The sequence below is a fragment of the Pongo abelii genome, chromosome 7 (assembly GCF_028885655.2).
Source record: "Pongo abelii isolate AG06213 chromosome 7, NHGRI_mPonAbe1-v2.0_pri, whole genome shotgun sequence".
NCBI classification, from domain to species: domain Eukaryota; kingdom Metazoa; phylum Chordata; class Mammalia; order Primates; family Hominidae; genus Pongo; species Pongo abelii.
In genome coordinates, this window is record NC_071992.2 from 100592031 (window position 1) to 100604638 (window position 12608).

Here is a 12608-nt window from a genome sequence, read left to right on the forward strand (position 1 = left end):
TTTTTATTTTTCACTTTGAACCCAGAACACTCACGACTCCAGGCCAGAAATTCAAGGCTCTGTGGCTAGTTCTGACTCCAGTCCTTGGGTAACAAGCCCACCAAGCATCCAGGAAAGATGTCCTGAAAACCTTTCTTGCGGGGTCAGGAAGGCAGCACAATTTTGGGACCAAATCTCAACAACTGGTTTTGGTTTCCTCACTCACCAAGCCACAAGCCTGCAGAGTGAGAGGAAGAGGCAAGGAAAGGATGAATGGGTAATGGAGGCAGCCCAGGACGGGGAGCCGGTCCTCTCTAACAGCGACCCCGCCCGCTTTAGCTGTGCGACCTGGGGCAGGTTACCTAGAGTGTCTCTTAAGCCACTTGTTTCTCGCGGAAATGCTGAGAGGATCTAATGGGAAAACGTGGGTAAAAGTCTTAGCTAAGACCCTCGCCCACGATAAGCCCTTAATAAGTAGTTATTTTTCAATGGTGGTGATTACCATCGTCATTATTGTTTTGTATTTGTAATCACCACTGCCACGACCATCACCGACCTCTTCTGCGCCTCCACCGGGATCCCCACCTCCCAGCCTGGCAGTTCCAGGCTCTGGTGACTCATTTACTTCCTGGAAGCCCTCTAGGCGACACTTTCCTCTCCCAAGTGACTCCTTCTCAGAAGGCAGGAGATTCCCCCCGGAAACCTTTCTCTCTCCGTCTCTCTCTCTCTCTCAAATATCTCATTACCGAGTCCAAACTATGAACGACTCGCGCCCAGGACTCAGCCAGCGGCGCGGGCGCCTTCCCCGCACCCCTCTGCCGCCTGGAGGACGCAGGCGGGAGCGACCCGGGCCGGGTTCACGATCTCGCACTCCGGCCGCCGGCGCCCCGCGGTCCCGCCCCAGCAGGCTCCCTCCCGGGCCCCTCCCCGCTCCCTCCGCTCTCTCGCTGCTCAGTCACATCTTCCCCTGCCTTCCACCCCGAGGGACCATGTCGAGGCTCAGCTGGGGATACCGCGAGCACAACGGTGAGAGCCTTTTCCTGATCCAAGGCGGGCTTTGCGCGGGGGGCGAGAGGACTAGCGCGACGCCCCTGCGCTCGCCGACCACACACTGGGCTCGCACATTGAGAAACTTTTCGGTTCCTCTTTAAACTAAGCAGCACAACTCGGAGCCCAGTGCAGGCAGCGGAGAGCAGTCTTGTCAGGGTAGACGGGTTGTTGGTAGTGGATGTGAGCGATGGTGTGTGTTATCTCTATCAGGATTCCCCAAACTCCCAAGTGTTCATACGTGTGCGTTCACCTTCATCTGAAAAGCCAAGGACTTTGCCTAGTAACAGCCACTTATCAATTACAGGCTTGGAGATTAGAAGTCTGATGACACACTTTAATGAAATAAGGACAAGTTCGCTTCCAGTCTTTTAAGCTCACTATTTACTTAGGAGAAACAAATCATAGAAAATCTTTGAAAATATATTTAGGAAATCTTCGCTTGCATTGTGACACTGAAGATTAAGTTGGCTTCGTGGCAAACAAAATACTGCATGTTTCCTAATAGCTGTTACTGTAAATATTCCCACAGCAATTTGCAGTTGGCTGACTACTACTGGGGACTTTAGTAAGGGTTCAGGTTCTCGCTGGGAAATGAAGTTACATTGTGGGCTACTTCTCCACTCTTCCTCTCTTTCCACGCTCATCCTTGCAGGGTGAGCAAAGGATTACTGAAATTATAATTCATTGATAGAAATGTGTTAATAGGATAAATAATAATGACATACACCTTTCTTCTTGTATATCACACATTATCAAAAGTAAAACATTTTTTCTTGTTCCTACGTTAAACTGAACTGATTGTTTAAATAATCATTATTTGAAATAATCGCAGTGACACCAAAAAGCCTTATAGTGAATAACTGTCAAAATTAAGGCTTGGTTTAGCCATTCCTCAATGTGCATATATTTCAAAACATCATGTTGTACACATAAATATATACAATTTTTGTCAATTTAAGAAGTAAATACATAATAAAGAAAAAAATCAAGGCTGTGAATAATAATACTTTCCTTCTATTAGCATGTACATGATTAAACAGTATAGAATGGTCAAATTTTATAGAAAGTTTAATTTCACAAACTAACAGAAAAATTCCATTTCTAATTGTAGCCTGTTTAATTTCTAATTGTAGCCTGTTTTTAAACATGCTAGTTTAGAAATGGCAGCAGGTGAAATTTATAACTTTAATAATAAAAGGTATATAGTCTTGATTAAGGCCATAATTATAATCTTACATTTTGCTAATTTCCAGTGAATGTTTAGGGGGAAAATATGACAAATCTTTTTTCATTTGCCTCTCTGCTGAAGTCGTTTTTATTAGTTATTTAATAGTCATTGAGTCCCAACTGCGCCTTTATGGTAGTTAGGAAGAAGAAGGGTATTTCAATCAATGGATATTGATTACTCTTTAGTAGGTTAGAAATTATTCGCCTGAATGAAGCTTATTTCAGGAATTTTAAAAATTCATCTTAGCAAAGCCATTGATAAGGAGTGATTTTGTATTTCTGTTAGGAATTGTTCTGTTAGGAATTAGCCATTCCCTTCTTTTAGATGCAATCTCTCTCTGAAGACCACATCCTTACTTAAAGGTATGGTCTTCAGAGAAAGATTGGGAAAATCCTGTTGAAAATGTATTATCTACTAACTAGGCAAGTTTTTTGTTTGTTTGTTTATTGTTTTTGAGATGAGTCTTGCCCTGTTGCCCAGGCTGGAGTGCAGTGGCACTATCTTGGCTCACTGCCATCTCCATCTCCTGGGTTCAAGCGATTCTCCAGCCTCAGCCCCACCAAGTAGCTGGGATTATAGGCACGAGCCACCATGCCTGGCTAATTTTTGACTTTTTAGTAGAGACAAGGTTTCGTCATGTTGGCCTGGCTGGTCTAGAACTCCAGACCTCAAGTGATCCACCTGCCTTGGCCTCCCAAAGTACTGGAATTACAGGCGTGAGCCACAAACATTGGTAAAACCAGTGACTGAGCAGATAAAAGGAAACTTAAGCTGGGAATAGCAACACTGATAAAATGAAACATCAAGACTTGAAGCCCTGAAAGGGTACTGCCTTCACAAATAACTTAGGATTCTTCCCCTAACCTTTGACTACTTTATTATGTTTAGTTTAGGGAATGTGACATCACTGAAAAGTGTAAATCACTGTAGGTATTTAAAAGTTCCTAAATCAGTTGAGCAACCACCACATATCTCTAATTAAGAATTATGCTGGCCGGGTGCGGTGGCTCATGCCTGTAATCCCAGCACTTTGGGAGGCCAAGGTGGGTGGATCACCTGAGATTGGGAGTTCAACACCAGCCTGACCAACATGGAGAAATCGCGTTTCTACTAAAAATACAAAATTAGCTGGGCGTGGTGGCGCGTGCCTGTAATCCCAGCTACTTGGGAGGCTGAGGCAGGAGAATTGCTTGAACCTGGGAGGCAGAGGTTGCAGTGAGCCGAGATCACGCCATTGCGCTCCAGCCTGGGCAACAAGAGCGAAACTCCGTCTCAAAAAAAAAAAAAAAAAAGAATTCTGGTGGCTTGCACCTGTAATCCTAGCTACTCAAAAGACTGAGATGGTAGAATTGCCTGAGGCCAGGAGTTCCAGACTAGCCTGCAGGGTTATGGCGGGGACAAGGAGGAGGAGGAGGAGGAGGAAATTTTTTTTGGAAAGATTGAAAAAGGGGACCTCTTTAAGAGGCAGGGTACTGAACTGACTATGGTAGTTAGTAGATAATACTGGGAATGTGATACAAAGTATTATTACTTTTATTTTATTTTGGTTTGACTTCTTTTAAAAATAGTTCTGTTTATAAATGACTGGAAATAGGAGAGCAAAGCAATTAGGAGAAGAAAGCAACTCTATTGATTGGAAGAATGTCACCTGCATGTTGTGACATATGCATTGCGTATTTGAAATTGAATATTCGTTAGGTTAACTCTTACTTGGTGGCAGTGAAATAGAAGGCTTTTTCTGAATTAAGGGGGAAAAAGGTCTAGGTTGTATATAGAAAAAGTACTCAGAAAGATGGTAAAAGTATTGAATAAACAAGGCATTTTCTGTAATACATTCTAAGCAAGGACTTTTGATGCTCAAGTGGCTTTGAAGTCCAGTTTGTCAGATGACATCTTTTAAGCTGAGTGTGTAGTTATATATTTATGCTATGACTTTTTGTGCCTGAAGGATATATGAAAGAATGTATGTATGTGTGAGTTCTCTTTTGCAAAAATGAGGCGTAGAAAGCAGTATTAGATTTAGAGTTTGGGCCAGGCGTGGTGGCTCATGCCTGTAATCCCAACACTTCAGGAAGCTGAGACATGCAGATCACTTGCGCCCATGAGTTTGAGACCAGCCTATAGTGAGACTTTCAACAAAAAAAAGTTTTTTATAAAAGTAGCTGGGTGTGGTGGTGCACACCTGTACTCTTAGCTACTTGGGAGGCTGAGGTGGAAGGATTGTTTGAGTTTGGGAAGTTGAGGCTGCAGTGAGGTGAGATCACACCTCTGCATTCCAGCCTGGGCAACAGAGCAAGACCCTGTCTCAAAAAAAAAAAAAAGATTTAGAATTTTATGCTTTAAAGTTTGTTGATGATTGTGATATATTGCATTTCTTTAAATATCACTCTAAAGTTTATCATTTTAAAATGTTTTTGGTTGTGTTAGTAACATGTTTAATTAATTGTCATGCTATGATGTTTTAATTAGTACTTAATTTTTAGTGAAAGATTGGTTAGCAAAGTAGGTGGGTAAACCTTAGTCAGTAGCCCAGTGTAGGTGGTGATAGCTGTATAAATTTCAGGAATAGTAGAGAGAATAAGAACCTATAACCTATAAAGTGACTCACATCTGTAGAATGACGTGGAACTTACATGAAACTACAGTTTTGCTGCTGATTTTGAGAGGCAAGACTTCATAGAGTCTTCCAAAGAAGTGAAGAGGATTGAAAAGGGAACTGTCAGCTGATTGGCTCGTTTCAATTTCCCTAACATGTCTGATTTGTGAAATTGATAACGATTTTGACGTCTTGAATAGAGGACCAGGATGACACCTTTCTCTTGTGTTGAAATTCAAATGTAACATTGGCAAAATAACCATAGAAGAACCTTCTGAAATGAAGAAAGAGAGAAATAAATTACAATCTGACTCCACTGCAGATAATCAACAATATTACGTTTCCTGACATGGTGCAGCCATTTTATTTGGATTATCCTAGATGAAAAATTTGTATGTGTCCTTGGTATGCCTGTTGCACATCACAAGTTAATTGAGTGGAGGCCTGAGTGACACTAGAAGATAGCACTGAGTGATAGAAGGAAGAATAAAGAAGTAAGCACAGCATCTTTAAGAATGACACCCTTTCTTTGCTTTATTGCTTTCTCAGCTTTTTTGACTCTTCCAGTCTGCAAACTTGAACTCTGGAGCAACAGCTCATTCTTGGAGCTGAGACTGAATGTCATTGTTTTCAATGATGAATTGTATTATTGTTTTTAGTTTGGTAGAAGGTTACCTTTGGAGAGTACTTTATAAAATTTACAGACTCTTTTGTCTACAAGGGTTACTTTAATTCTGAACATGACTTAAGGCACACCAAGAGTTTCCCACATCTATAATAAAAACAACTAATCTTGTAAAAAAAAAAATTAGATGCCAAGGTCCTGAGGACAAGAATCTCATTTTATTAATCTTTGCGTTTTCTTCAATTTCAAGCACAGTGCGTTATACTCAATGTATGTTTGTTGAAGAAAGAACTTATTTAATCCTTTTCTTTTGGTCCTATGTATTTAAGGTCCTATTCACTGGAAGGAATTTTTCCCTATTGCTGATGGTGATCAGCAATCTCCGATTGAGATTAAAACCAAAGAAGTGAAATATGACTCTTCCCTCCGACCACTTAGTATCAAGTATGACCCAAGCTCAGCTAAAATCATCAGCAACAGCGGCCATTCCTTCAATGTTGACTTTGATGACACAGAGAACAAATCAGGTTGGCTTTTCTTTTTTTGTGTGTGTGGTGGTGGGTGAAGGGTTTGAATGATTAGACTACACTCTTTTTTTTTTGAGACGGAGGCTCGCTCTGTCGCCAGGCTGAAGTGTAGTGGCGCGATCTCGGCTTATTGCAACCTCTGCCTCCTAAGTTCAAGCGATTCTCCTGCCTCAGCCTCCCGAGTAACTGGGATTACAGGCGCACGCCACTATACCTAGCTACTTTTTTTGTATTTTTAGTAGAGACAGGGTTTCACTATGTTGGCCAGGATGGTCTTGATCTCCTGACCTCGTGATCCGCCTGCCTCGGCCTCCCAAAGTGCTGGGATTAGAGGCGTGAGCCACCGCGCCCAGAATACACTCTCTAATCTTTCATGTTTTGTTTTTGCTAGACCTGGAATTTGTCAAATTGAAGCATATTTTTTCTTCGTGTGAATTAAGATATCTTGTTATATATTTGAACCTTCAGATAATCTTACCTTAAAATAATAAAGAGTATTTGGAATAGGATATGTTGCATGATAATTTAAAATTGACTTTAGCTTGTTATTATAACTTCACTTAGCATTTACCATTATAAAAATATTGAAGTTTAATAGTTTTTATAGATATTTCATGATTTGTTTCTGCAAAGTTTTAGCCATAATTATTTTAGCATTATTTGCAAACCTATAATGCCATTTAGTGCATGCTTTAATAGAAAAAGGTTAGTTTAAAAAAAATCTTATTCTGTTATTTTAATTGCCAAAGTAATATCCACTCATAGTAAATAAAACAATATGGAAACATATGACAAATATTAATGTCTCTTTCTTCCCACAATCTCTCCTGAAGTAACTGATGTTATTTCTTCCATAATATTTCGGTGCTTAGTTATGTATACATACATGTGTATCATCCTTGTTTTGCATTTTCTTATTAAAAATACATTTGGAATAATGCTATATAACTCTGAAATTTTTTCCCGTTTAAAAATATTTTATAGACATCTTTCCAGATTAAAATATATCTTGTTTAAAAAGCTAAACTGCAGCTGGGTGTGGTGGCTCACATGTATAATCCCAGCACTTTGAGAGGCTGAGGTGGGAGGATTGCTTATGTCCAGGAGTTCAAGACCAGCTTGGGCAACATAGTGAGAACTTATCTCTACAAAAAATAAAAAATTAATCAGGCATGGTGGGGTGTGCCTGTAGTCCCAGCTACTCTGGAGGCTGAGGCAGGAGGATTGCTTGACTTCAGGAGGTCAAGCCTGCAATGAGCCATGATAGCACCACTGGACTCAGCCTGGGTGACAGAGCAAGATCCTGTCTCCAAAGATAAAAATAAAAATAAAAATAAAATAATTTTAAAAGTTGAATTGTATTAGCTATGCTTGTATCGTAATTTATGTACCATTCTGCTAACAATGGACGTTGAAGGGAGGGAAAGTAGAAATTTAATTTAAAAAAAAATAAATGTATGAAACTTTTTTACTGTATATTCCCTATTAGTACTTTTTTCTAGAACATGTAATCATTTCATTTAATGATTAGTTCTTGGGATAGTGTCTTTCACACCGTGAATAAATAATGGACTCATAGATTATTTGTTAATTTATTAAGTAAGTGATGAAAAAACATTTCCTTGAAATGAATGTTTAATCCTTCTTCAGACTATCTACTGCCCAAGCAGAGATTCTGCCCAAGGTATCAAGTTTAAATGTAAGATGAGATAAAATATTAGAGAGAATCATATTTGGAAACACTTTTTAGGGCCTCTGACAGATTGTTTTTATTTTTAATCTAAGATCAGGATGATGCTGTATTTGCTATATTAATGAAAAAATATAGTTAATTTTTAAAAATCCTTAATTGAAAGAAAGTTTTTACTTATTAATTGAGCCTAGATTTAGATTAGTAGTAATATCCTGTATTTATGTAAAGCCTTACTGTTAGTAAAAATTATAAGCCCAACCACATTTCTTCTTCATATTTGTCAAATTCATAAAAGTGGTAAGTTTTTTTTTCTTTTTTTTTGAGACGGAGTTTCACTCTTGTTGCCCAGGCTGGAGTGCAATGGCACAATCTTGGCTCATCGCAACCTGTGCCTTCCGGGTTCAAGCAATTCTCCTGCCTCCGCCCCGCAAGTAGCTGGGATTACAGGCATGTGCCACCATGCCCAGCTAATTTTGTATTTTTAGTAGAGACGGGGTTTCTCCATGTTAATCAGGCTGGTCTCGAACTCCTGACCTCAGGTGATTCACCCGCCTCAGCCTCCCAAAGTGCTGGGATTACAGGCGTGAGCCACTGCGCCCGGCCTTTTTTTTCTTATTTATTTATTTATTTATTTATTTAATTTTTTGAGACAAGGTCTCACTCTGTTGCCTAGGCTGGAGTGCAGTGCTGCAGTCATGGCTCACTGCAGCCTTGACCTCCTGGGCTCAAGCAATCCTCCTGCCTCAGCCTCCTGAGTAGCTGGGACCACAGGCAAGTGCTCCCGTGCCCAGCTAATTTTTGTATTTTTCATAGAGAAAAGGTTTTGCCATATTGCCCAGGCTGATCTTGAACTCCTGGGCTCAACGGATCCACCCGCCTCGGTCTCCCAAAGTGCTGGGAGCCACCACACAGGCCTAAGTAGTACATTTTCATCAAAGCATTGTAAAAAATGCATAAAGACAAATAAATAGATGGTATTTTCAACTTTTTGGAGGAAATGCCAAATAAGGAGGGACCTGGCCTTTTATATACATGTTCAACTATATTTCTTTCAACCCCTCGGTTTTGTGAATCGATGTTAATAAAAGTGGTTAAGCCAGGCATGCTGACACACACTGGTAGACCCCACTACTGAGGAAGGAGGATGATTAGTTAGGCCCAGGAGTTTGAGGGCAGCTGGGCAACATAGGGAGACCCCATCTCTTGTGGTTAATGTAATAGATATATTGTAAAAGTGTCCAAGTCTTCTAAATACAAAGTTTATACCACCCATAAGTGTAGTTTGTTACTGTTTACAATATGTCAAACATTTAAAAAGTGAAGCTGTCTCAGAAAATAAAAAGATAAATAAATAAAAAAATAAGGCCTGGTGTGGTGGCTCACATCTGTAATCCCAGTACTTTGGGAGGCCAAGGTGGGCAGATCACCTGAGGTCAAGAGCTCAAGACCAGCCTGGCCAACATGGTGAAACCCTGTCTCTACTAAAATACAAAAATTAGCCAGGAGTGGTGACACACACCTGTAATCCCAGGTACTCAGGAGGCTGAGGTAGGAGAATGGCTTGAACCCAGGAGGCGCAGATTGCAGTGAGCCAAGATCATGCCACTGCACTCCAGCCTGGGCAACGGAGCAAGATTCCATCTCAAAAAAAAAAAAAGTAAAGCTACTCATTCCTCATTGTAGAATGAGAAATGATGGCATTTTACTTCATCTAAAACTTTAAGTATATTTTTTATAAATGCAGACATTCATAGTGTAAAAATTTTCTACTCTAATTTGCTCTATGAGAACCCAGGTTTCTCTCTCTCTCTTCTGTTTTTCTCTTCCTTTCATTTTCCTTCTACTTCGGGTTAATCAGTGAAATCAATTTATGTTTCCAGATTTGACACTTAGTCATCAGTAGTGTGTGCTCTTTCTTTTAAATGAAGATCCTTTTCCTATCTAGTTCACAATAAAATTACCAGGATTAATTGAAAATATCCATAAAGTACTTTGTAGTCCTCTGAGACAGTAGCTATGTAAATATGGGTTTTCTCAAGATAAACCAAAAGAGATTGTTTCATGGTGACTTGGGAGATTAAATCAATTAAAAAGAAGAAATCACCATAGTTAAACAAGTTTTTGCTGGTTTTTTTTTTTTTTTTTTTTTTTGATTTTTGGTAAACTATAAAAAACACAAAGATACTTTCTGTAGCAAACCACATTAATTTGAATAAAACAGTTTCCATTTTGTAAAGAAGCCATTTTTGACCAGGATTAACCCTGAATCCCACCTCAGGCATGTCAATAAACCACAGGCATGAAATCTTCCTCATAGTCCTTGGAGGGCGTGTTTGGCTGGACACATCCATGCTCCATAGTTAAACCTTTAGAGAACTACCCAAAAATCCTTTCAAAAGGGAGCAAAAGGGAGGAGGTGGATGTGAAATTTTTCCCTTCCTTCCTCCTTCCCTCCTTCCTCCTCCTTCTGCCTCTCTCTCTCTCTCTCTCTGTTTCTTTTCTTCACTTGCTTTGTTCCCAGGCTGGAATGCAGCTGCCCAGCCATAACTCACTGAAGCCCAGAACTCCTGGGCTCCAGTGCTTCTCCCCACTCGGTCGCACACTACCATGCCTAGCTCATGAATTTTTTTTTTTTTTTTTTTTTTTTTTAAGACAAGGTCTCACTCTGTCACCCAGGCTAGAGTGCAGTGGTGCAATCTCAGCTCACTACAACCTCTGCCTCCTGGGTTCAAGTGATTCTCCCACCTCAGCCTCCTGAGTAGCTGGGATTACAGGCACATGTCACCATGCCCAACTAATTTTTTGTATTTTTAGTAGAGACCATGTTGGTTAAGCTGGTCTCGAACTCCTGGCATTTTTAGTAGAGACAGGGTTTCGCCATGTTGGTCAAGTTGGTCTCGAACTCCTGGCCTCAAGTAATCCACCTGCCTTGGCCTTCCAAAGTGCTGGGATTATAGGCATGAGTCACTGTGCCATGCCTGGCTCATGAAATTCTTCAGGAAGACTTCCAGTTGGCTGTAATATACAGGGGAAATAGTAGTTTGAAGAAGAAAGACAAGGCTGTTCTCACCTGAGCTCCTGGTCTTTCTGGACTCAAACAGTATCTCGCTGCTTTGGGAACCTCACCTGAGGCCCTACCACCCTTGCTATGGCTCCCAGGGCATCCTGGAGTTTTCCTAACACAGAACTCTCCACATTATGTTGTAACTGCTAGTTGGCTTCTCTGTCTTTCCATTTAGCTAAAGCTCTCTATGAGCAACAACTATGTCTTACTTACCTACCTAGCATGGTGCCTGGCACATGGTAGGTGCTCAATACATGTGTGTTTAAGTTACAAAAAAAAAAACACTTGTATGACGGAAAGACATGGAAAATACCATGACATAGTATTAGGGTGGCTTAGCATACATAGATTAACTCTCAATAAAATTACAAACCACCAGAAATCAATTAATATTTACCATTTAACACTTAAATAGTTAAGCATTATTCATTGCTGGAACCTTTATTTTTAAAAAATATGTGGTACTAATTTTTGTATTTTATAAATGAAATAGTTCTTGGATTATAGTAGGCGCTCAATAACAATGAGTAACTACTACTACTAACAATAATGGTGTGTGTTCTTTTTGTGGATAAAATATGTGTGCTGAAATTTTAAAAAGATATCAAAAAGAAAGTTGTATTCTGATTAAGAAAGTCCTGCTAGGAAGAGCAGTAACTTGATGAATTCAGTGATTGTTCTTTAATTTTTATCTCTAGAAAATGCCAATTTCTCAGTCATGCTTCCATTATCTAGTTCTAGGTAACTGCCTGAAGTCAAACAAATTATTCCCAAGATCTTATGCTATATATTCTTAAAACAAAAACAAAAACAAACAACAAACAGGAAAAGATTTAGTAGGTGGACATACCATAGGTGTATAATCCCCCCAGGAGCCAAGATAGCTAGGAAATGAATTGGTAACCTATGACAATGTGACAATTATATAAAGCTCTATTATGATTATTTGTTTCCTTCACTAGACTAAGTTTCTTAAGGATAAGGACAAACTTGTTTATCATTGAATATTTAGTATTGAATAATTGCTAGCCCATCGTAAGCTCTTAATAATTGTTGAATGAGAGAGTAGCTTGGTGTGTATATGCTCTGAGTAAAATAAGCCAGATTTAATGAAGGTTCTTCTGGCTCCCTAAATAATACAAGGTCCTACTGAGTGGGAACATCTATGTCCTTTGGTTTCTCTCTCTCTCTCTCCCTCTCTGTCTTTCTCTCGGTATAATCCTGGCAGATTTGTGCTCTTGGCTCTTGTTTCTCTAGATTCCAAGCAAATTGCAGATGTGCTGTTCATGTATCTTTACTTCAGAGAACAAGCTTACCATAAAGTGATTATTCTCAGGTCCACTAGTCCTAAGAACTTAGTTTTTAGTGATTCCCAGGTAACTTCAGTAGCATCCCTACAAACTAAAGTTTGTGTAAGAGTGCTTTAACAGGTGATGTCTCTTATTTTATCTTTGTAATATTAATTGATTCAAGTACTCTCTGGGCACTGGAGATACAGGGGACCAAAACAGTTTCTGCCTTAGAGGAATTTGTATCCTAATTGGCAGAGAGTAAATGCGTGAGCAAACAGATCCTGTTGCCAGCTTGCTTGTCATTCAAGACAGCTGACTACAGTGTAGTTTAGGAAAATGGCTAGGGTTAGCAAATTACCAAAATTTTTAAACAGTCAAATTTAAGGCTGGTATGGTGGCTCACACCTGTAATCCCAGCAATTTGCGAGGCTGAGGCAGGAGGATCACTTGAGACCAGGAGTTTGAGACCAGCCTGGGCAATATGATGAAACCCCATCACTGCAAAAAAAAATACAACTAGCTGGACGTAGCTGTGTGCGCCCGTAGTCCCAGCC

At 39.9% G+C, this 12608-nt stretch overlaps 1 protein-coding gene across 1 annotated transcript in view; it reads left to right on the forward strand.

Annotated features, from left to right (window-relative positions):
- The first annotated feature begins 569 nt into the window (after positions 1 to 569).
- LOC129061072 (carbonic anhydrase 13) overlaps positions 570 to 12608 on the forward strand; it is a 38273-nt gene continuing 26234 nt past the window's right edge. Inside the window, exons 1-2 of the mRNA XM_054561810.2 lie at positions 570 to 1005; positions 5808 to 6005. Of these exons, the coding sequence (XP_054417785.1) occupies positions 738 to 1005; positions 5808 to 6005 (466 nt within the window). The 5' untranslated portion in view covers positions 570 to 737. The remainder of the gene's footprint in view (positions 1006 to 5807; positions 6006 to 12608) is intronic.